Genomic DNA, 23,214 nt, shown 5'->3' on the forward strand with positions numbered 1-23,214 from the left:
AGTTTAAAATTAGATGCAAGGTTTTTTTTTTTTTTCTCTGTTCAGCCATTCAGCGCTATTGCACAGGAAGCAGAGTAATAAAGCTTTAAAGAACAAGAGTTGCAAATGTGGTTGGTGTATCATTATTTATACAATAGCTGCTTTGTAAGATTTTTCCAGTATGTTAAACATGAACCCAATTAGTATTAATGCAACCTGTACATTGATTTTCCTGTGGATGTTTTTTCAGGAATTGATGACAGATTGAGAGGGAAAAAAAAAAAAAAAAAAAAGAGTATGTAAGGTTCTCGGACAACTGGAGACGGAAACCGTACTTTAGTTCACATAAAAGTAACAGTCGGGTCTCAAACTGGACTACACTCTGCCAATTTATTTAAGGAACATACATGTTTTGTGCAAAATAAATCAAAAGAATGACGCAAAGTAAAGTGTTTTGCATGGTCTGGCAGGGTCACTTACTGGCCTGATGCAGGTGGTGACTCTTTAGAACGACTAAAATTGTGCAGACCACTCAACGTCTTCATGCAGAAGGGTTCAACCAATCACACCCCACCCCTCTCCCGTGCCCATGGGACAAACAATATACACAAACGGCACAGAGCATGAACTGAAAGGCAGTAAACAAGTGAACAGTGATGATTATTTGCTCTCTCTACCTAATGTGTATTGTGCTGTCAGCTCATTAACTGTAGGTCAAGTAATGGCTTAGCAAAACTATAATTACACATGGCACATCAGTGCACAGAAACTGAGCCATACAGTGGAAAATAAATAAGTGCACCAAAATGCCTGTCCCTTTCTTGAATGCGGAGGTAGAGAGCTGAGTTCCAATCGGGCGATAATGTTACTTTGCAGACGTGCTGTAGATAAGAAATAAAATAGCTTTGTTCACTTAAATTAAGAAAAAGCTTCACGCCCGACCCCCCACCCCCACTCCCTCCAATGCAATTCTAAAGGAAGGCTTTGACCCCCACCAGAAGCGATCAAATTGTGCAACTCACCAATGCAGCAGTCAGTGTAGACAGAACACTACTTCTACCAAAGAGGGGCATTTGTTCAAATTCAACTGGATTAAAGTGACTAAGTCTTAGTAATCAGTAACATGGGAAAGATGTGTTGAATATATAGTAGGCCCAGTAAGGAGCATGTGTGTGCGTGCGCACTTGCGCTGGTAAGGGGGGCATGTCATTTATGTGGGAAACCAATTGTAAACTGTACAGGACGCCCCAAATAAAGGCACTATTTTCAAGATACAGTATCTTTAACGTCACCACTACCAGGTGTGCACAAGCCGAACCTGTAAATCCTCATCACCCAGAATTCCCAAGTCATAACTACTCTGGAACCTCTGACCTTTTTCATTGGGCAGCTTCTTTGCCTCACAAATAGGCATGATATGTATGTTTTAAACAGTGAGTTGAAGCATTACATGGAATTGCAGGATAACTATGTGGGCCCTTGTGTCCAAATGATCAATCGACATACCTTTTGGTTTCAGAGTGACCTCAAATAAGCTGCCATACAATTTGTTCCACTAACAGAAGAGAGTAGTAGGTTAATGGGAATTCACTGAATCTCATCGCCTGTTACAGTGCTTATAATATAGGATTTAATCAAACATAATTGAAACTACAATCCTCTCACTCTCAAGGGCAATAAAATGAGACGAGCACACACACTAATTCTGGTCCCTTTAAATAAGTTTATCATTTAGGTCTGAAGAGTTTTATCATTTATGTTGAATCCGTTTAACTGCTTACATATAAAAGTCCCAATACGTACACCCAAAAAGTGAAACATGAGTCGAGAGACAAAAAGATAAAAATCAAAACCCAAATGACGTTTAAAGTTAACACGCTGCAAAGTTTCCCCCGTAGCCGTTTTCCCACCACGGCTAAAACCTGGATTTGTCCACATCGGCACAGTAATATATATTCTGTAATCTTTGAGCGTCTGTGGCTATGTACAAGCTATACACACAAACGAGCAGGCTGAGGGCCAGCTTTCAAAAGCTGTGCAGAGGGAGCAGTTGGTATGGGAAGGTTCCCAGTCTCCCGGCTCCTTCCCCCACTGTCTGCCCATACAGGTGGCTGTTCTGCTTCACTTGCGATCGTCGATGGTCTTAATGAATTCCACCGCCGCAGTGAACTGCATCCACCAATAGCACTCCTCCCCACTCAGCCGGCTGGCGTAGAAATTATTGATGTACTGAACGGTGGACAGCAGGCAAGGCGGGTTTGCCTGGAGGGGAGGAGATGCAGGGATGGGCTGACATTAGCTTGTGAAAAAAAAAATGAAAAAAATCTCACGCTACACTGTTCAGGTTACAAATGCACATATGGAATGAAAGGTGAAATATTTTGGATGATGTTGAGGTTTCAAAAACAAGTCTATAACAAGTATGTGAATTGAAAGGACAAGAAGGAGGCGGAGGACTACATGAAAGACTCACCCTGATGAGGACAAAGACGAGCACAGGAACAAAGTCATCAGCTCCGGGGACAGAGTCTTCGTTAGCCAGACTGAGGAGGTTCATGATAGTGGAACACATGCGCAGTATACACTGGACTTTGTCTCTGGGTGTCTTGTAGGCATTGATGGTCTTGATCTCAGACTGCGCAGAGGGCCAGGGAGCCTCCTTCAAGTAAACCTAAAACCAAGGAACACACACAGCTGAGCATATCTGGTCAAGGGAAAAACAGAAGTGATTAAAGCAACAACAAAACACGAGCATACCTCTGGAATTTGAAGCGCTTTATGATTAGCAGTAACAACTTTAGACAGCCGTTGAATATGTTCATGGAAAAGCCTGTGTGGGCGGGGAAAGTTCCATTTTTAAAATACATCACTGTAGTCTGTTGGTCATCAGCTTGAAATAATATGAAACTACAAAATACTACAATCACCGCAAAAGTGCGTGAAAACCCTCAAATGCCGCCATAGAGGGGACAAAGCTGTTTATGTTGTGTTTTTTTCTTTTCACATAGCATTGTGCAACCAACCAAATAAATCAACTTTGCTTTCATTTGTCCTGACAATACTTTGCGAAAAGTGCCTATGGAATATTCTGGAATTCTTTTGTAAACTTCAAAGATGCAGCAAGGTGCCAAACGTTTTAGTACATTTTTAGAAAACACCAAGATTCGTTGCATTTACTCAACCTTATTTTGTCAAGTGGCTGTACAAAATAAAAGAATTTGGATCCAGATACATGTTTTAAGAAGATGATCTATAGTCTATCTACAAATGTAGAGTAGACGAATAGTCCACTTAAAAGATTTCCTAATCCAGATGATTTGATTTCACGGAACCACTTGATGAAATAAAATTGAGTAAATTAAACAAAAACTTGTTTTCAGTGTACCCTTGGGAGGTATTGTATTAGTTTATGAAGACTGTTTATTGTCCTGACTTAGTTGAGGATCACATCATATTTTATGGCTGATTTATGCAGAAATCCAGTTCATTCCAAAGGGTTCACATATTTGTTGCAAGTGTATATACCATAGAGTCAGTCAGGGGCATGAAGTTGAATGAAGCGGCAAAATTATATTTGATAAATATCTTGATGCACTGACAGAAACTACTCTGAAATAGAAACACTGGTGCACGACATCATGTCACTGGAGAAAGTGCAACTACTAACTGATCTCTGAGAATGTCTCCATCCTGGTTGGGGTAAAAGGCCAGCTTGAAGATGCGGTTCATAACGCTGCGCTCGATGGCCATCTGGGCATCCTGCAGCTGGTCCTCGCTCGCATACTGCCAAATGGCATCACGGGCCATGGCGCCGTACAAGTAGCGCAGAAAATCCTCCACCGCTGCAGTCTTGTCATCTGCTGCTGTGCACACTTTGAATGCTGAAAGGGAGGAGGGAGAAAAAAGAGTGAGACTACTTTCTACAAATTCTTTTGCATTGTTTTTATAAATCTTGTCAAATACAGCAAATAAAAAAATATGGTTACAAACTATTACAGAAAACCATAAAGTTACCCTTGATGAAGTCAAGCATCCTGGACTCCATGTGCTCCAGAAGGAGACGAACACACACAGTGGTAAAATAGCGGTTGGCGACCTCCTTGTCTCTCAGAACTCTCTGGAGGAGCCTCTCCAGATGGGCCTGTGAGGTCTGTAGGCCCTGCCGGCATCTCGTTAAATAGGCTATGTATGGAGCTCGCTTTCTACAGCAAACGCAAAGAGCGGACTTTGTTTAATAAGTGACAAAAGAAATGAAAACTAAAAAGATGCTGTTTACCTGTAATCCTCCGCAATGGCAGCAAGCAGCTTCCTACAGGTGCGGGGGTCGAAACGGGTGACGCAACGCGAAGTCTCCTGGATCTGGGCCATCTGGTTCTTGTCCTGGAGGTTGATGGCCTCTGCTAACTGGACCTTCAGGAAGCACACGATCTCGTTGTCTGAGAGGGAAGAAGAAATCGTTAGAAATGCAACAAAGGTACGCAACATCCAAGTTTATAATCTGATCACCATGCAACGTCTGTGTGACAATGTGACTGGTGGAAACTACTATGAAGACTTGTGGTTTTATCATGTTGGATTTGTTCTAAAATGTAATACCTTCAGGGTCCATGTGGTCAGGCAAACCATTTCTAGTGGTAGCCGAGGTCAGAATGGGTAGAGCCACTGAGTCTGCAGAACACAATGCCATCCGCAACTTTTTCTTGGCATCACTGGAAGTCAATGACAATCAGCGATTAATATTGTCTTTAAAAAGTATGGCTAATAGTGGTATACTTGCTGAATTGTGAATGTCATACCTAAAAGAAAACTTTGAACCATGCTGCTGAGCTGTCTGACTGGCTGAATCTGGGAGGTCATCGGTAGAAATGTTCTGCATAGGGTCTTCTCTTGGAGAGTCATGAACACTTTCTTCAGCACAAAGATCTATCAAAATAAAAGATGCACTGTTAGTAGGTTTGTGGACTGTTGACCAAATTTTCAAAACTAAAAAAATAATTTAGATGTTAATATAATTATGTTCATGGGACAACTCTCTGCATATTGTTATTAGAAGCATTGCTGTTCACTCAATTGATCTTCACAGTTCCATGAAATTGTTTTGAGTGACTGGTCAAACGTGACAGATTTACAATATAAACGTTCTAGGCTGTCATTCGGGGGGCAGAAATGGGAGAACAAGGTACAAAACTTCAAACTGCTCCAATGTACACAGAGAGAAAACAGTTATACAGAACGATGACCTGTGGTTTAAATTCAGTACATTCTTCTAATCAAATAGCAAAGTTTGTGGTTGTGGCTTACAATTCTATTGAACCACTGATTCCAATCTTTAACTACATATTGGGGCCTTCATTTGAAAAAACTAAATCAGATGAAGGTGTTACCTACTGAAATTAAATTTTCATCCGAGTAGTAGACATAACTACGACATAACTAGACATAACTATGAAAGTGATGGAATTTTTATAATGTGAATAATCCTGTACATCCAAAATCCCGTGAATCCTGACCTCCAGCACCCTCATAAGCCGCTCCTGCTGTGGCTCCATCACTTGGGCTGGTCCTCTTTATGTTTCGGTACTTGTCCAGGATGTCTTCCGCTGCTTGGACTTGGGTGCTTTGTCTGGGCAAAGGTTCTTCTGATGAATCAACCAACAGACAATTAGAACCCATTACAATTCAACTCAGCAAGGTAGATTTGATTCAACCACTTGTGAATTAGATCAACAAACCTTGTGGGATTCGTTCCGGAACAATATCATCTTTTTCGTGCTTGTCTCGTTTCCGAAATGCAGCTATAGGAGCTGTGAAGAAGATTAGCATTGTTTGATTTGTATGGTGTGACAAAGAGTTCGATATGACTTGATGACAGGGTGACCGTGTGCCATCTATTAAATGTAGAAAGACAGGGGGGGGGGGGGGGGGGGGGGGGGTCAACTGATGAAAAATCTCATTCCACTTAAACTACCCAAAGAAGCAAAAGAATTCTAATTAAAATTGTGAATAAACCACCAGAATATCATTAAAGTCTACTGAAACTCATTATGGATAATTAGGTCTAGGAAGTTGAAATGTCTGTGGGGGTTTATCCTATTAACACAAATGGTGAAAACAGGACAAACATTTTGAGGTAGAATCTAACATTTGATGACACCCATGGGAAACACTGGGTAAAAGTGTAACATAGTACATGTTGATATTCTGTACTGTCAGCACAGTAGGTTGCAAAATAATACTATGGAGCCTGTAAGGAATGAGATGCATGGATGATGACATTGGGCGTTCAAAATGCACCATGTGACATCTACAACTCTCATTTACTAAGCAGCATGGCACGTAGCCCCAGCGGTAAAGCTAGCGCAATGGCGACAGCGTTACCTGGGACGTCACTCTCAGCCGTCCAATACAGCACTGTGAGGAACACAACAGACAGGGTTGGCCTTTCGCAGAAAGGCTGCCGCTCTGCAGGACAACCAACTGTGTTGCCAGGCAGAGCAGCAGAACAAACACATTGCACTCTGCACAGGTTGGCTGGCGGCAGGCTGGTGGTTCAGGCTCCGACGGCTCCCAACTTTACCATGTGTCACCCACTTTATGAATATCAATTTAATGTTTACTTAAGAAACACAATTATCTCAAAGACTAATGTGCAGTCACTCCGTGTGGGCGCAGCTCATTATTCCCCAGACAGATGCATGAGATATGGTGGTAGAGTAGAACTGCAACAAGAGATGTGCCATCTATCAGTGGTGATGACGGAGAGGTCCATCTAATGACCATTAGCTGCTGGATGACAGCACAGCTGGGAGAGCTAGCGGCGGCCATACAATCTACACAGCGAAAGCTCCTCTGATGAGTGATTAGCTCCGAACGCTCTATATAAATCTACGGCTACCGAGACGTGAGTGAAAAGGGACTGGACGTGTCCGTAAAGTAACTCTGACAAACAAAACATATCATTTTCCAACTGGAACGTCGGCAATATATAACATCCATCATTCTTTCGAATGTTATAAATGGCTTTTCGGGCTGCTCTTTAAACTGTGAGATTTTCTGTCACTTGTGATTAGGAAAAGTTTTGTCAGGGACCGAGAAATGAAGGAGCCCTGAAAACAAACGTTACTTTGAAAGGATGGCTGTTAAATTGAGCAAAGACGAGACCATTTCCTTACCTTTCGGGATGGCTGACACAAAACGCTTCTTCCACCATGGCCTGTTACGATCAGACTTCTCATCATCGCTGTCTTTTCTGTCCTCAGCCTATTAAAGAAAATCACAGACATTTGCATGTTGCAATAATAATTTAGTGGGTAGTACAATCGATTTCAAAATCATACAGCATTACTGGCGAAAACATAAATGCAAGATTATTTATCGCCTTGTCACTCCACAGTCACAAAGGTGCAAATATAGTAATGTTTTGACAGCTCAAACCTCCACAAGTCAAGCTGTGGTAACAACAATCTTCTTATTTTAAAAATAGAAACGTAACTTTAACACCAACTTGAAAGAGGAACATCCCAGATCCACAATGTACAACATGTCACATGGATTGATAGTTACCTCTCCTTTCAAAGAGTCCTTGCTGGGTGACATGGATGGCCCTGCAGCAAAGGCCCCCGCCGGGTCACGCTCTTCAACTGCCACACGACGATTCAGCCCGGGGTCACTCGTAGGTCGACGGCCCGGGCAAACAATGTCAGAGCTGCGACTCCGAACCAGTCGGTCAGGGAAGGAGTGGCGCTGCTTGTTGTTCTCAAACTCAGCCTGAGCCAAGCTGTGGGGCATGACGAAAGAGTGGCGTGTCTCCTGCCCGACGGCGCTGGCTTCGGGGATGGGGGGATCAGGGGGTGGGTGAGCAGGCCTGGCATAGTGCACCTTGGGCCTCACTATTGTCCCAGTGGTGGAACCTGGGACAGGAAAAGGCACAAAGGAAAAAAGTACAGGGAATATGATTTTGCTAGGCACTTCTTTTGGTACACCTAATTTAATGAGATTAGATGAGATGAGACTTTATTATGGGAAATAGATTGATTTTGCAGTGTCCTTTCATTTAGACATGACATTCTAAGAGTGCTAAAGCAAGACAAACATGGGAACCGAGTAGGCCACCTGTTTCAAGGGTACACTCTCTCATCTCCTGAAAAGTTTCCAAAGGTGGATTTTTTCCCCTCTATAAGCACAGTGGGACAAGGAGGCCGTGCCAAAGTGCTTGGGGTGAGGTCCTTCAACCTGTCATTCCTTAACCTTGCCAGACATGCAACCACTACTATTCCTCTCAAAACCATCTTGTAACTAAAATGCAAAGTCTACACAATCTTGACCAAAATGCTCAACTTGCCCCAAATAAATGCTCTAAACACTTGTTGTGAAAACGGCGGAGGGTGAAGGAACAGCCTTACTTTTGGGTTATTTTACTCAAGCTGTGCTGAGGGCCCACAACATTTCTAACCCAGATCATCTGTTGAGCAGTTTAGGAGTGCTATTTACCTTCTGCACAGGAGAGCGGATCGAACATGACCAATAGAGAATCAGCTTGTGAGGCTGGCGAAGTCATATGCTGCGCTCCTGTAACAATAAAAGCACATACAACCATTTTAAATCTATCACTAATACACAAGAGCACAGCCACTGTACAATGTTTTGCAGTAAAAATAGTACTATTGAGATGTCAATATAAAGAAACAGCAATTTAGACTGGCGACCACTGTAGAAGTGACAGCAATTGATGGTTCTGGCTGTTTTGGACTGTACTAATGATTTAGCAAGCCTAGTGGGGATGTGACACTCTCCTACCATGGCCTGACTCTTCCCCATCTGGACTGGTTATAGAGTCCTTTCCTCCGAAGTCTGAGCTGCACTCTGAGCGCAAATCCTCTATCTTGTTGGGAATGTCCTCAGAGGTTGCACTGATACCTGCAGGGCAAAAAAAAAAAAAAAAAACACAAACTCTGCTGTTTTATGCTTAGGACAAAAGCAACATAGTAGCAGCATAATCTAATGGGAAATGCATTTGCGGTCAAAAGAAAGACAAAGGGATTTTTTTTCCCCTCTTTAGACTACTTTAATTGCTCAGGTGGGAACCCAGTGGGAGCTCTAAAGTGGCAGCGTAAGCTCCCATGGGTTACAGAGCCAAGAATGATACAGAGTGCATCCAACACATTCAATGGGCTGCGGTTAGATTAACAAGCACTTGCCAGCTAATTAGGCAGCTGTAGTTTACTTGGTAGAGGTCGCTGGTTTGAATCCCAGTCCCAACTGCCTGCTGTAGGTGTCCTTGGGTAAGACACGTCAGACTAAAATGCCTCCTGGTCAGCATTGTCAATAAACTGTTCACAATTGCCTTACCTGGCCATCAATCAACGAATGGATGAGAAATAATTTGCACGGAGTCATCAAATGTGGACATGTATTATTTCCAGCGTATCTGCAATTTTTTCTTTGTGTGAGCGAATAGAGTTTAGATTTTTACCTGAGACGACACTCAGGCCAGGAGTGCTTGGTCTTGAACTGACCTCCCGGACTTCTGTATCATCTGAGGTGCTACCAACCCCTGAGCAGCTCTCGAGCTCCTGGAGCTGTTCCTCCTGTTTCGAATCTGGGGCTTCTGTAAAAATAAAAAAAATAAAAATGTCTGAAAAGATCATTTTCTAAACATACTCTTCTTGTAGTACCGTTAAGTCTCATTTCAACTAGGGTGTAATCATAGAGTGCTGTTGCTGCTCTAGATAACATTGGTGATGGTTGCTGCGCAGTGGTCATTCTGTCATTCCCCTCCACCTCTTGCCTCTTGACTATTAGTGCCAAGTACACACATATGCATGGAATCAAAGAATATATTACCACGAGTGATAAGAGCCAAACAAAACCATAAAGCTAGTGAGGCCAATTCTTTGGCTGCCCAATGGAGCTGTTGGGTTGAGCCCAGAGGCTCCATATGAACAGCAGTACTCATTTGCATGCTCGTTAGTAATAATGTGCTGGTGAAGTGGTCTGCCGAGTGTAGTTTTCTGCTTCCAAACCATGAAACAAGCACAGCATTTGAGAAAAGGCCTCTGGTCGCGCTAATACTGAGCAGAGCAAGAGCAGAAACTGAATAAAAAGCAATCAAGAAACTCAAGCATGGCGCCTATAGCATCATTTTAAAAGGTGTACCATTCTAATGAACAAAACACTGTTTTTCCAAAGATAAAATAAACTAAAAAATGCTGTTAAGTATACATCTCATTCATAAATAAATTAAATCATAGGATTAAAAAAAATTCCTTTGCTTTTAAATGTTTTAAACTTGTATTTTCAATATTGTACTTTTAATCCATATAAATAAATACACTGAACAACTGATACCCAAATGAGCTCACCAACATGACACGATAAAATATACAGGAGTCTGGAATTGAAGCCATATAAATTGACTGAAGACAGCTGACTATTTATTGTCCTTGTGCTTCCCTTCCCACTGCTCCACCACAGGTGCAAACACACCTGGCGGACCCTCTAAGGAAACCCAGAGCTGCCTTTTATTGGCACACAAGGCTCTGCCCTAAAAGACAGGGAAGTGCATAAAAATATGATGACAGATGTGTACACACATTTTAGGTGTGGAACACACAGTGCAAGCACACCTGGTGCCCCAACCCCCACTTAAAAGGCAGCAGAAACATGAATATGCATACAAAAACGTGCATGGAAACACATATTAATAACTGTTGTGGGAGTGAAATGCTGGAATCATTAGAATGACCCAAGACAACAAACAGTTCGTAGGTGACAGCCGGATGACCCCGGGACCCCACCTGAATCACTTGGCAGGACCTCCACACTCCATGCCTCGCTTGTGGTCTCTGAGATTGTGGAGCCGTAGGGGTCCAGCAGCACTGAGCCTGATCCTGGGAGGCACAGCAGGCTGCCGAGCATGTTCTCTGCAGCTGCCCCTAAAAACAAAGGAAGAAAAAACTGAACCTCATCCTGTACCTAAAGTCACCTTCATTGTCAAAGCCATTTTTTTTTTTTTTTTTAGCCTTAAGTTTTTTCACGTAAACCCTCACCAAAAGGCAACATGATCTGGAAGTGTCGAGCTCTGCATATAGAGAGAGTTGATGTTCAAATACTGGGGCCCGACAGATTTAATCGGCCAGCCAACTACATTGGCCAATTCTGGTCCTTCAAATATCGGCCCATAATTATCAGCCAAATGGTAAATATTTGCAAATTGTTTTTACTTTTATGTACTCCTACTATTTACAGCAGTTGTACACAAGTAACATTGGTCTCATTAATTCAGGATTTATGTCCATTGAATTCAATTAATTACACAAAGCAAAGTTCTTTTCTTTTAACTATATATGCAGTTGACCCCCACTAGTCGCTGTGAAAAGCTACCAGGGAAGCCCGTGAATAACAGAAATCCTCTTTTTAGGACAACTATTGAAATACATTGGAGAGGAAATAATGTTTAATTTATGCATTATAATTTGGGGGATTAATTGGCCGGTTAATCTGTAATCAGTATTTTATTCGGCCAATAATCAGCATCGGCCTGGAAATAAAATCCATATAAATCGGGCCCTATCCAATACTGTACATTTTATACTTGGAAAAGTAGGATTATAAACTCTGCTCCAAGGATAGCGGTAATTGGGTACGTTTCACTTGGCCTCGCCTTCCAGGGCTCAACTTTGAACTGTTGATTACGCTCACATTCCTCATAAACAAATTAGGCTCCTGCATACCGTCCACTTCCAACTTAAAAAAGCGGAAGAACACAGAGGAGTGGCAAATACTAAGCAGGTGTGCAGGAGTCGGTGTTCTCGGCACAAGACGCCCATTGATAGCCACTCGCCGAGGTCCATCGTGCTTCCACTTAATGACGCACATGCATCATGAGCAAGCACATACACCAGTTATGTTGTGATGGGAGAGTTCTTTCCCACTGTCCATGTTTACAATGTTCAAGAGAGCTTGTCTTTCAGGTGGATGATTAAATGAGTGGCACAACAAGAAGCGAAACAATTAGAATTTCTGCCTCATTATCATGGTAATCTTATCAGTGGGATAATGAGGTATTAATGGATATTTAATGTGCATCTCATAACCCAATCCCTTGGAGAAAACACATAAGGAAATCGCTGTAAATTCACTTAATGACGGAAAAGTCCCCCAACGCCATATTCCGAAGAATGAAAAATGGCGCATGCAAATGAGAAGGAACCAAGGTCAATAAGACTGCAGGGACCAAATGAATGTCAGAGAGAGAGAGGAAGAAAGAGAGAAAGAGAGCTCGGTAAAAGAAAAACTCTGGCAGGCAAAGACGGAGATATGAACACCAAATGTATTTAAAAAAATTGTTCAAGCTAAAATTCCTGAAATAATTTAAGGAATAATGGAAGCTCTGATTCAAGATTGTGTTTTTTCACAAACGTGCCAGAAGGTGGTGACATTTTCCTGAAGTTAACGTACAATAGAGACAAAACAAATTATCCTAAAGATAAAAACAGAAGAGAAAGTAGAAAGAAATTAATCACAAGTAACAAATTCTGGCCATACCTGCTATTTCCTGCAGCCGATCTTCATCCATGTTGGGGTCAAAGTCACTGCCGAGCACGTCAGTGCTCCAGGTCTCACTAACAGTCTCAGAAATGTCCCGATCCTCTGTTAGGCCCATCATGTCTCTGATTTCAAACTTGCGCAGTTTATCATCCAAGTTGTCTTGAGTGGTGGCTGATTGAGACCCACCACAATGTTATTTCCACACATTTCACACACTTTCCCTTGCACATATTATCTTTCATTTGGGGGGTTTGTCAGCATAACACTCATAAGAATAAACTTTGTTGTTTTTTTTTTTTACAAAAATGACAGGAGAGGAAAAAGTGTGTTCTACAGACAGAAAGATTCTGAGATTTCTGAATGTTTTAGAAGTTTAAGTTTAGGAATGATGGGGTTAAAAGGTTAAAAATGCATGTTTAACTACACTCCTTATAACATGTTGTTAAAAATACGCGCACACACCTTGTTCATGCTCCAAAAGCTGGAGAGCCTCCACCCCGTTACTTCCTGAGGGTCCAGCACCCAGTTCAGAAACAGACTCTCCCTCGAGGTCAAGAGATGACACTGAATTGGAACGATTAGATGGACCTGAGGAACACATGTAAAAGAATAACTTGATGTCCACTTTTGAGAATGGCTTGATTCTATGTACACCAATATAACACCAAACAACTATATCTTACACATTACTGTCAGAGGATGTTTTTAATTTTAATTTATTGAACTGTAACTTTGACCTAATATCTACAAGAATTTGGTGGAAAAGTTTGCCATGAATATTGTGAGACACAGACATGTTGCAGTGGCATGTTAGCTTTTTTTGGTCCACTTTTAACATGTGAAATAAAAACATTTTTGCAGACTGTGCAATAAATATTGGTCGCCGTCTGGGCCCTCTCTATGACTATGTAGTTTCTTTATTTGACTTTGAAGACAGAAAACAAACCCTCAGAGATGCCTTCCAAGTTGTCACTGCAGAGTGAAAAGCGCAACGTTTTGTCTGGTTTGCCATGCAGCTTTGTGTCGTCTGCATGGCCGTCGCCTTGGGCAGCATCAGCCATCTGCAAGTTCAAAACCTACAGTGGACAACACAGTGGAGAGTACTGATTACAAATAAGGGTCCGGATGAGACATTGATAATGATGATGACCATTAAAATCATAAAATGTATGAGATGACCACACTTCCACTCAGCGAGCGGGTTAAAAAGTGTCGTTTTATTTATAACATCATTACTTCTACTTCAATTAAATGCATTAATTGAAGTCACATTACCTCATTCTCTGACATCATTCCAGGGACAGTCTGAGGACCATTTCCAAATGATATTACAAGCACCTCTTCTGGCATCAGCTCCTGCAACGACTCCTGGGAGCTAGTCTCTGCTTCCCCCTCCTGGGCTAAATTGGTACGGCTACGGCTTCGAGCAGCTGCTGTTTGGGCGTTTGGGAGGAAAATGAAAAAGATTACAATCAGCTAATATTCTAAAACATTTTCGTGCAACGTCTAATTTATTTTCTAAATGAAGTGCATTTTCAAAATAAATTGTCTTTGAACTAGTTGAATTTATTTTATAAACAGGCAATAGTCTATAATCATGTACTAACATGGCGTTAATATGTGTAAGAACCTGCTCATTGAAGGTCTGAACTACAATAACATTCAAGTGTGCATGGGTGGAGCTTTTTCAAGAGATAAAAATGGAGTTCTCTGACACAATAATGATATGAGCACATGCACATCAATTTGCTTCCACACATACACCAAAGCATCTTGATCCTGTATAAAATTGGGGTGAGGAATATATCAGTTTTGTGCCTATTAGTATTATTGCCCTGATTTTATAGAGAGTCTTTCCCTTTTACAAAACGACAATTTATGCTACCAAAAATTGTCATAAAACAACTGGCGTTTACTCTTCCACTGTCAACATTTGCTGATATAGAAGGTACATGGGCAAAACAACCCGCAATACAGTACAAGTCAGATTGTATTCCATTACTTCAGCATACGATTCTACCTGACATTGATCTACTGGATTGTGCAACTTTTCACAACCAATACTTCTAAATTGTGCAACTTTATTTCAATCTCATGGAGCAAATTGCGATGTGATGTAAAGCAAGCCCAGTGAAAGCACATGTACAAAAGCAGTGAGAAGTGTCAGCATCGGCCGGGTTTGAACTCCTACAGAACATGCAGGATGCTCTAAGAACAAACACAGTAAGAAAAAAAAAAAAAAAACTCAAGATGGATAACTTCTATCGCCGATGCAACTGACATGTTACCCACCAAAAGGGGTTACTAATGGAATATGAGCAGAGAGAGAGCTGGTTGTAGGGTCCCAAGATGCTATAGCAGCTAAATGTTGTCCTGGTCATTCAATGGCAGCACAAGAGGGGGGGGAGGGGGGGGCATAGGTAGGGATTGGGAGAAAGAATACAGAATACATCTCACACTTCAATTCATAAAGTAATTTGAGTATTAAGACTTTGTGTATTACAATCATGTTTCATAAGCAAGTGCTCCATTTCTAATTAAGAAGGCATTGTGTTATCATAATTTGTCTTGAAAATACTAATGAAAGTAGTTGAGGCATCTTTCCCACCCATTCCAATTAAAGTTGAGTTCATTTATATTTGGTAATTTAATTGGTTGTCATTTCTGTAATTGAGCCCCAATCCGGACCAAGCTAATTATCTTTATAACAAGCGGGGAAGGAGCTCATTAACTTCCTATAAAAAAACACGAGCCTCTAACTAGCCATCACTGCCCAGCTTGTTTATTTTGCTCCTCATTACAAACGATATTCTAATTGTTCCTCCAGTTCGCATTTAAACATGCGAGTGCAGAAATGGCCCGCACACCTGCACATCAAGAATTTATATTATTTATAATATTCAGCAGAGTCATAAATTCACTATCAAAGACAGAATCAGGCAGAGGAGATCAGTACCTATGGGGAGTCTGTTCTTCTTATTAGCAGGAGTGCTAGCAGGGGAGAGCTGAGGGGTGTTGGAAGGGGTAAGTTCCAGACTGTTGTTCTTGCCAGTTTGTGATTGGGGCACATTGGCCAACAGGGTTTCCAGGGCCATGTGCTCCTCCTCCCTAAGGTGGTCTCCAGCCATTACCCTACGCACAAAATCCACCTATGCATGAAGAGAACAACATTCTTTGTTGAGGTTTTCACATTCTGAGAAAAGCAACATCACATCAAAATGGAGTAATTCTGAGCAGATGACATGGACATTAGCAACAGGTAGTGAGTGATGAACACAAGCTGAATAACAATGATTGATAACGGCAAATTGGATAACTTCCAATATTTTCCGGAGATACTTCTCTACAACATTTCACCTCACACTCACCCAGAAGTTTATGTAATCACTGTCTTATGTCTAAGTGTAACTTGGGCTGTATGTAGTCTTGTTTTCAGGGGTAAAAATAGGCTTTCCGACAAAATCCAAAGGAAATAATTGTCATGAATTTTTAAACATTTCTCTTCATTTGAACTAACTAACATGGCTTGCGCCTCAGCCAAGCCAAGAGGAAACACGAAATCATAGCAATTTCCAATTTAGGAACAACGCAGTCTGGCAGATAACATAATATGAAGAAGTCATGTGAAATGTGATTTGATACTCCACAGGACTCGTTTCCACTGTTCCACAGTCTCGTGATTGCATTTATATAGTAACTTAAAATTTTATCAATAAAATATTTGTAAAATATTCTGCAATGGCAACTTCGAATTACATTTTTGGATGACTTCCCTATGATGTGTTACAAATTGTGTATGCATCAATGATTTGGATTACGTTGCCATTGCAAGAACAGAACTCCCCCCTTAATTGGAACAATATAGTTGAAGACTTTCTGTTAGCAGCAACAAATTGTACCAATGCTATCAGCTGTTGATGTGTAACATAAACCGCAGTCCTGCTTAGGCCTTCGAGAAGGTTCATTGACGACATCGGTGGGGTTTCAACTGCTCTTCCACCAATCACGACATCCAGAAAAGCAGCAACACAACTCTGAAATAAATATGTCGAAGATCATTTCTTTAGGATTTTCAGAAATAATATTTTTTTGTTGGAATAAAAATATAACTCAATGTAATATTTACTTTATCAAATTTGGACAAACAACTTTTTCGTCTAGGGTCTGCATCGTCATCCGCCATCGCCAACTGCTGCAAAAGCTGACCGACCTTTAAAAAAAAAATAAAAAATTCATGCAATATCCAGTGTATCGTACATAACAGCCTTGTGAAAACATAAGAGTTAAAAACTTGCCAAGCCACTTACCTGCATTAAATTGAAGCGAGCCACTTCATTAATGGGGGCATCTGAGATGATACCATACTGTTCCGGATTTACAATTGCCGGACAAATGAAGCAGGTCAGCAGAAGGTCAGTACACATGGTACGCACCTCTCCCACTTCTAGACCTTCCACGCATGACAACGTCTTGTACATCTGCGACACAATCCATCGCAGGCTATGGGGGAAGCAATAGGTGTTCTGCTTCAAATACCCAATAAACTTGTTGACCAAAGCAACTAACTTTGCTTCATTGGTCTCAACAGCTGCTTGGACTCTTTGTTTGTAGCCCTCAGAGCCCTTCTCTCCAAAGCGCTCCTGCTGGACTGGAGTCAGGCGCTCAGTCACTTTGCATGGGTCTGTCTCCAGGTGGTCCTCATCTTCCACCAACAATTGCATAATAGGTTCGTGGAGGGTGGCTGTTAGGAAGAGCTTGGCTGAGTACAGGCCCTCGGAGAAGAGCTTGAACAGGATGCTGAAGGCACATGTGCCTCGTCGCAGTAGTCGCCGTGGGTTGTCACTCTCCTTTAGCTCAAACTCTACCAGGTACCGCAACACCTAGGAGTAGTCAAGAGGGAGGGCAGACAGTTTGATTTTTCTTTGTGTCATGCGTAAACTGGTTATTAAGCTGGTGGGAATGTGTTGCAAACCTGTAGCAAGTAGCTCTCATCTTCCTGCATGATACAGTTGCCATAAAGTGAAGTGAAGACGGTTTGGATGACCCCCTGGGTGTGTTCCTGGTTCAGCCTTTCCCCTGCCACTAGGCATGATGCCACCAGTCTGGGGTTCTCCCTCAACCGGGCCAGGAATTCACCATAGATGGTCTCGTGGAAGCTGAGAGTCTTGTAGCCATCAACAAACTGCGTATCCTCCAGCATTTTGGCATGTTGGCAGCATTCAGCTGGTGAGGCTTCCACACTGAAAGCAAAGTGAAAGACGAGGGCTTCATGTTATTAAGAACCTCTCATCTCGCTTCGAGAAAGTAGTTGACCATCAATCAATAGTTTGTCATATTTATACAAAGACATGAAGATTCTCAAGTGTCATCTGACCTGGTGAGAATGAGCCGATCGAGATTGATCCGCTGTTGCTTGGCAATCCAGGCGGCCCGGTATAGTCTCTCGGCTGTCTTTAGGACGTCGCTATTGAGTCTCTGGATCAGCTGCTTCTCTGATGCCACATAAAGCCGCTCCTGCTTCAGGTGATGGGCCAGAGTATGAATGTCTGGCTTCACCATCTTTACCAGCTCTCACAGACTTTGAGGCAAGGAGCTAATGCACTGAACAGAGAGGAGACAAAGAACAAATGAAGACTCTTTGTTATTTACACAACTATACAGTGACCGATCTATTACATACATATGTAGTGCTTTAAATGTATCATCTTGTATATTTTGTATGTTTCAGACACTTGGTATGAAAAAACACTATGAGAACTTGCAACCCACCTTTTATATTGACTTCATTTAAATCAATCATTTATTTATTAGATAATCATACGCCATAAGCAAACGTAACACTTACCTCAGTAATTTGACATATAATAATTTAGCACATTCAATTAACCTCAGGAGGTCCCCATTTTCTCTTCCATCCTTTTTCTATGAACCTTATCCTCATTTGTGTCAACACAGGAGAGCTGGCGCCCATCCCAACTTACAGTGATGTGGATGAAAGAGATGGTACACCCCGGACCAGTTGCCACTACTCACAAAAATCCCATGAACATGCAACACTGGAAGGCCTGAGACAAGATTTTAAAACAGATTCTAGCGAGTGTCTGTGAGGCAAACATGTTAACCACCACTTCCACTACTAGCTCCTGACTGACACCATTTTCCACTTGATCCAAAATAAGAAATGTTGGTCATACTTTTTAACATTTGTTTTGTTAAAAAAAAACAAAAAAAAAACAGTGCAAGGACATTTTTCACAAGCATCTGAAATCACAAGACAGTAGAATATGCTAATCACACTCTTTTCAAGCTATAGAAAGCCAAGGCAAACAAACCAAGCAGAAAAAGCATGAAAATTGAATCATTACTTGGGGAATCCTCTGCACAATAGTCTCTCTTTGCGGATGGTTAGTAACATAGTAAACACAGTTCATGCGCTCTGGGGATTGGAATGAGACAAGACTGCTGGAAGCTACCTCGTAAATGGAATGGCTGCAGGGCAGAGACAACGCCCGCAAGCTAATAGACAACCACAGCATTACAATTGATATGCCTGACAAATCAGATTGGTTATGCAGATTACATAAGAAAGAAAGAAATACAAAATGATGAGCTTTACATGGACTTACTTTGGAAGGAGAACGAGTTATGCTGATCTCACAAACGTGCAATTACGGAGCAGATGCTGTTTGCAAATTTCATATAAAACAACATGTAGCATTGAAACTTGACTCCCTCCCCTCAAGTAAGAATTGAACGATTTACCTAACCAAGGCCAAAAAATCCTAATTTGAATCAACACATTATACTATTCAAAGTCTTATACATAAAGAATATACAATGTCTTGTTTTGCCAGATAAACCATTTTGGGGAGGGGAAAACAAACCCTTATCTGAATCTGCACAAATGCCTCACCCCTAAGAAGAGTACACGAGGTGAACACAGAGTTTGGCAGAGCCACTGTAGGAAGTGATCCAAGGCTTACACTTTTTGTACTACTACTCTTTTTTTTGCCCCTGGTCATGTGCCCGGTTTCACAATCGGTTAAGATAATTAAAATTGACGTGTGTGTGTATCCTTATCCATCCAGCTTCACATATGTCATGAATTTTATTCCATTCACATAGGATGTTCATGATGAACTTCCATGTCGGAACTCATGAAGCAGCACATTCCTCACATACTTGAATCAAACTGAAAAACAAAACGGTCTTAAGTGACTTGCTGGGAGGTGAACAGGCATTTTTAAAAAGCACTCCTGTGCAAGCGCCAATGCTAGTGGTACCATCTGGATTGAACTGCCCGGTGAGCCACTCGCTAGAGTACAGAGGAACTATAAAGCAGAAGAGAAACTACACAAGTGGGCAACTCAGTACCTCAAAGCTTCGTGACAATAATTCTGATTGAGGCAGAAAAGTCGATTAACTTAATAGGACCACCTCCAATATTATGTGTTATGCAAACATATTGTATTCCCCAAATGTATAAACACACACAGAGTAGCAATACTCCAACATCCCCTTAGAACTTCCTTTTCAGATAAATCCTAACACTGCCCATACGCAAGCTACATAAGTAGCATCCTTGATGCTTCCTAAAACTAAGGCTGGAAACTGGATTACACCAGTTTCCGAGCTGAACAAAATATTTGTGTAGCACTTCTTGAATTTAAGTCATATAAAGTAGAAGTCGAGTTAAACATTTTCTTCACAATATGTTCTATGCGCTCCGACTAGTTTAACAATGACGTTCGACTGCACGGGACAAAGTTGCAGCTTCATGAGATAGATAAAACGCCTGCTAAATTCATATTCCACGAGCGCAGCAATGAGTAGAATACCGTGTATAGACGAGTGAGGCCGCTAAGAACATACTATTGTAAAGAAATCTTTTGATTTCAAGACCTCGCCTCAACTGGAACAATAAGCATACTGTGAGAAGATTTATGTGTATCATTGAAAGAGGGATATATCACAACCTCCTGCATTTTATGAAGCAGCAAAATTGTAACAGATGGGCCGATGCAAAGCTATCTTGGCTTGGATGATGTGTGGTTTGTGGGTCGCTGAGTGATGTGCATCATGTGTTCGTGTGTGCCTAAGAAAAATGATCTTGTACTGGCTCGAGAGGGAGGGAAGTAGGGGGGGAGGTAGGGAAGGGCGTGGATGGATGAAATGGACAACACAATTTCAAAACATTTGTCTACCTTATAATTGATGTCGTTTTTAAATTCTGCTACGAAACCCTGCTAGTCTGTCAATAGTTGGCGTTGTCCTAAACAGCACCTGTCAAGTTGAACTTATCTGTATCACAGTCTGATGTGAATGGAGTGGTACTCTAACTGAAACAAGCCACAATAGCTTTAGTCACATCAGTAGACAAGAACACAAATTTAGCGAGGAAACCAAACAAACCGGAAGACCAGATCTTAAAAACTTGACTCTTGCTGTATGAGTTTAGTAATGGATTTCCAAATGTCCATCCATCCATCCATTTTCTGAACCGCTTAGTCCCCACGGGGGTCGCGGGCGTGCTGGAGTCTATCCCAGCCGTCATTGGGCAGTAGGCGGGGGACAACCTGAACCGGTTGCCAGCCAATCGCAGGGCATACAGAGACGAACAATCATCCGCACTCACACCTAGGGGCAATTTGGAGTGCTCAATCGGCCTACCAAGCATGTTTTTGGCATGTGGGAGGAAACCAGAGTGCCCAGAGAAAACCCACGCAGGCTCGAGGAGAACATGCAAACTCCACACAGGGAGAGTCGGAGGTGGAATGGAACCTGCACCCTCCTAACTGCGAGGCGGACGTGCTACCCAAATGTGTTATTTTTAAAACACCAGTTATCTACCTGCTATTACTATATATTGCATTATACATTAGCGTGACTAATCACCTTAAACTTGCTTTGCTGGTCAACTGAAGAAACGTGCACTTGTACTGTGTTTATTTGCAGGCATTTCTAACATTAGTTAAACCAAAATGCATACATTCATTGACAGGAACATAAAAAACAAGCACGAAACAACCTGAAATACTTTCACAGATACACTACAAAAAACGTTTGCAAGCATCAGATAAGGATTTGTGCATGTTCAAATTTCAATACAGTCTGTAAATGCTTGACTCTGATATTTGCAGTCCAACACAGCGAGGATAAATGCATTGTCAAATTTGACTGTCAGTCAAGGTTCAGGGTGTAAAATGACTGACTCTAGAGGTCGTGAAGTTTAGTGTAACTATAGCTGCTAGTAAATGTTATAATAAACTATAAATTTAGTCTATTAAACAAGACGTTATAAAACACTTCAATTTTGCCTTGCTGCAAGTGCTTCGCTGGAGTAGAATTTCTACTCTACTCTCTACTAAAATAAATGATTCTAGCACGTTTAATACAAATATATGTTCCAAATTTGTTATGTGCGTAATGGATTTAGTATGATACCGCACTAGTCGAGTAGCTTGAAAACCAAAGCAACCAAGAATGTTTTATTAGTGTTAAAGCATAGCTCAACATAACAGCATGTAAAGCAAGAAACTTACGTTCATTGGGCTATCCACAAGCTTTTGGGGACATCGACAGAAGCCAAGCTATTATAGTGATGCCACTCAAGGTGGTCTTACGTTCGCAGTGATTTGGTGGAAGGACCCTCAGACAACAAACATTAGCCTGCCAACGTAGATCAAGTTAGGCTGCTAACCTCAGCTAGTCAAGTGCGGAAAGCTAACTATGAGCTAACCTCAGTTTGCTGCGTTAGCCTAGCTTACGTTGCAAGCTAAACAGTGATCAGTATAAGATCAACAAAAGATGCAACGAAAATCGGGCAACTCACCGAACTTAAAGGGTATGTGTTGATGTGTCACAGTACTACCAAACACAGCGGATCATGAGATTTATCAAGATCGAGAAATTATTTGTCTGAGGTTGGCCGTCTTTTACTGGGTGCTGCAGGAGCGAACTGTACTGTCATTTGCTGTCATCACGAGGAGAAGCCCGCAACGCGCATGCGCAATCTTTCTTAAAGGCAGAGTCCATAAACCTCAAAAAGTCCTGAATTTTTTTTTAATGTTTTATTGTATTTATGACATGAATTATTACATAAATGTGGCGAACAATAATGCCAATAGTCTCGTTCCATCCAAATTCCACCTGGAGATTCAACAATGAACTGCAACAGAACAGTTTTCCACAAAAGAAGCTATCTGTTATTGTTGAATAATTTTGTTGTCTTATTTGAGTCATTTATTTATTACTATTATTCGATTTCAACTCATAAATCGGATCATTGTAAATAAGTGGCGGTATAAATTTAGCCTCCTTTTGCGCTATTTTTATTTCTTTTGTATTTAAACGTAGCTTTTTTTTTTTTAGAAAAACTGGCTACCTTACTGTAATACATGCATTGCTCCGCTAGATGGTAGTATAAGGAAAACAACACAAACCGTGTACATCAGTAAAGCAAAACAAACCAGAATTTGCAATTTCTGGAGAAATTGCGTGTGAAGGCGAAGAAGCTGAATATTTTTTACTTTTTTTAAGATCTATGATATACCTAAATTACTGTAACTGAGCATCAGGCTATACTTCATTTGAAAAAAAATCATTTTAAAAAAAAAGAGAATTTACAGATTTTCTCCCCCGAGTGTTTTTCACTTTGATGGAAGAAACAGAAAGAGAAAGTAACAG

At 41.3% G+C, this 23,214-nt stretch overlaps 1 protein-coding gene across 3 annotated transcripts; it reads right to left on the reverse strand.

Annotated features, from left to right (window-relative positions):
• Positions 1-350: 350 nt before the first annotated feature.
• On the reverse strand, positions 351-22,514 carry gapvd1 (GTPase activating protein and VPS9 domains 1). Of its 3 annotated transcripts, none has more exons than XM_085910300.1 (28): positions 22,361-22,514; positions 17,903-18,129; positions 17,501-17,768; positions 17,095-17,408; positions 16,836-17,028; positions 16,655-16,738; positions 16,428-16,562; positions 15,485-15,677; positions 13,804-13,961; positions 13,475-13,604; positions 12,991-13,116; positions 12,526-12,699; positions 10,776-10,913; positions 9,452-9,586; positions 8,776-8,895; positions 8,470-8,547; positions 7,543-7,889; positions 7,152-7,239; positions 5,712-5,783; positions 5,490-5,618; positions 4,776-4,902; positions 4,576-4,688; positions 4,256-4,415; positions 3,994-4,181; positions 3,647-3,860; positions 2,737-2,809; positions 2,453-2,650; positions 351-2,241 (listed from the first exon to the last, which is right to left on the reverse strand). In XM_085910300.1, exons 2-28 carry the CDS (start codon positions 18,085-18,087, stop codon positions 2,101-2,103), a joined length of 4,281 nt encoding a protein of 1,426 aa, XP_085766426.1. In that variant the 5' UTR covers positions 18,088-18,129; positions 22,361-22,514; the 3' UTR covers positions 351-2,100. The 3 variants fall into 3 exon arrangements, with proteins under 3 accessions (XP_085766426.1, XP_085766425.1, XP_085766424.1); XM_085910299.1 differs by adding an exon at positions 22,071-22,197 and having other exon boundaries at positions 16,836-17,408; XM_085910298.1 differs by having other exon boundaries at positions 16,836-17,408.
• Between the last annotated feature and the right edge of the window lie 700 nt (positions 22,515-23,214).

The sequence above is a fragment of the Syngnathus leptorhynchus genome, chromosome 4, assembly GCF_054491065.1.
Source record: "Syngnathus leptorhynchus isolate UIUO chromosome 4, UIUO_Slep, whole genome shotgun sequence".
NCBI classification, from domain to species: Eukaryota; Metazoa; Chordata; class Actinopteri; order Syngnathiformes; family Syngnathidae; genus Syngnathus; species Syngnathus leptorhynchus.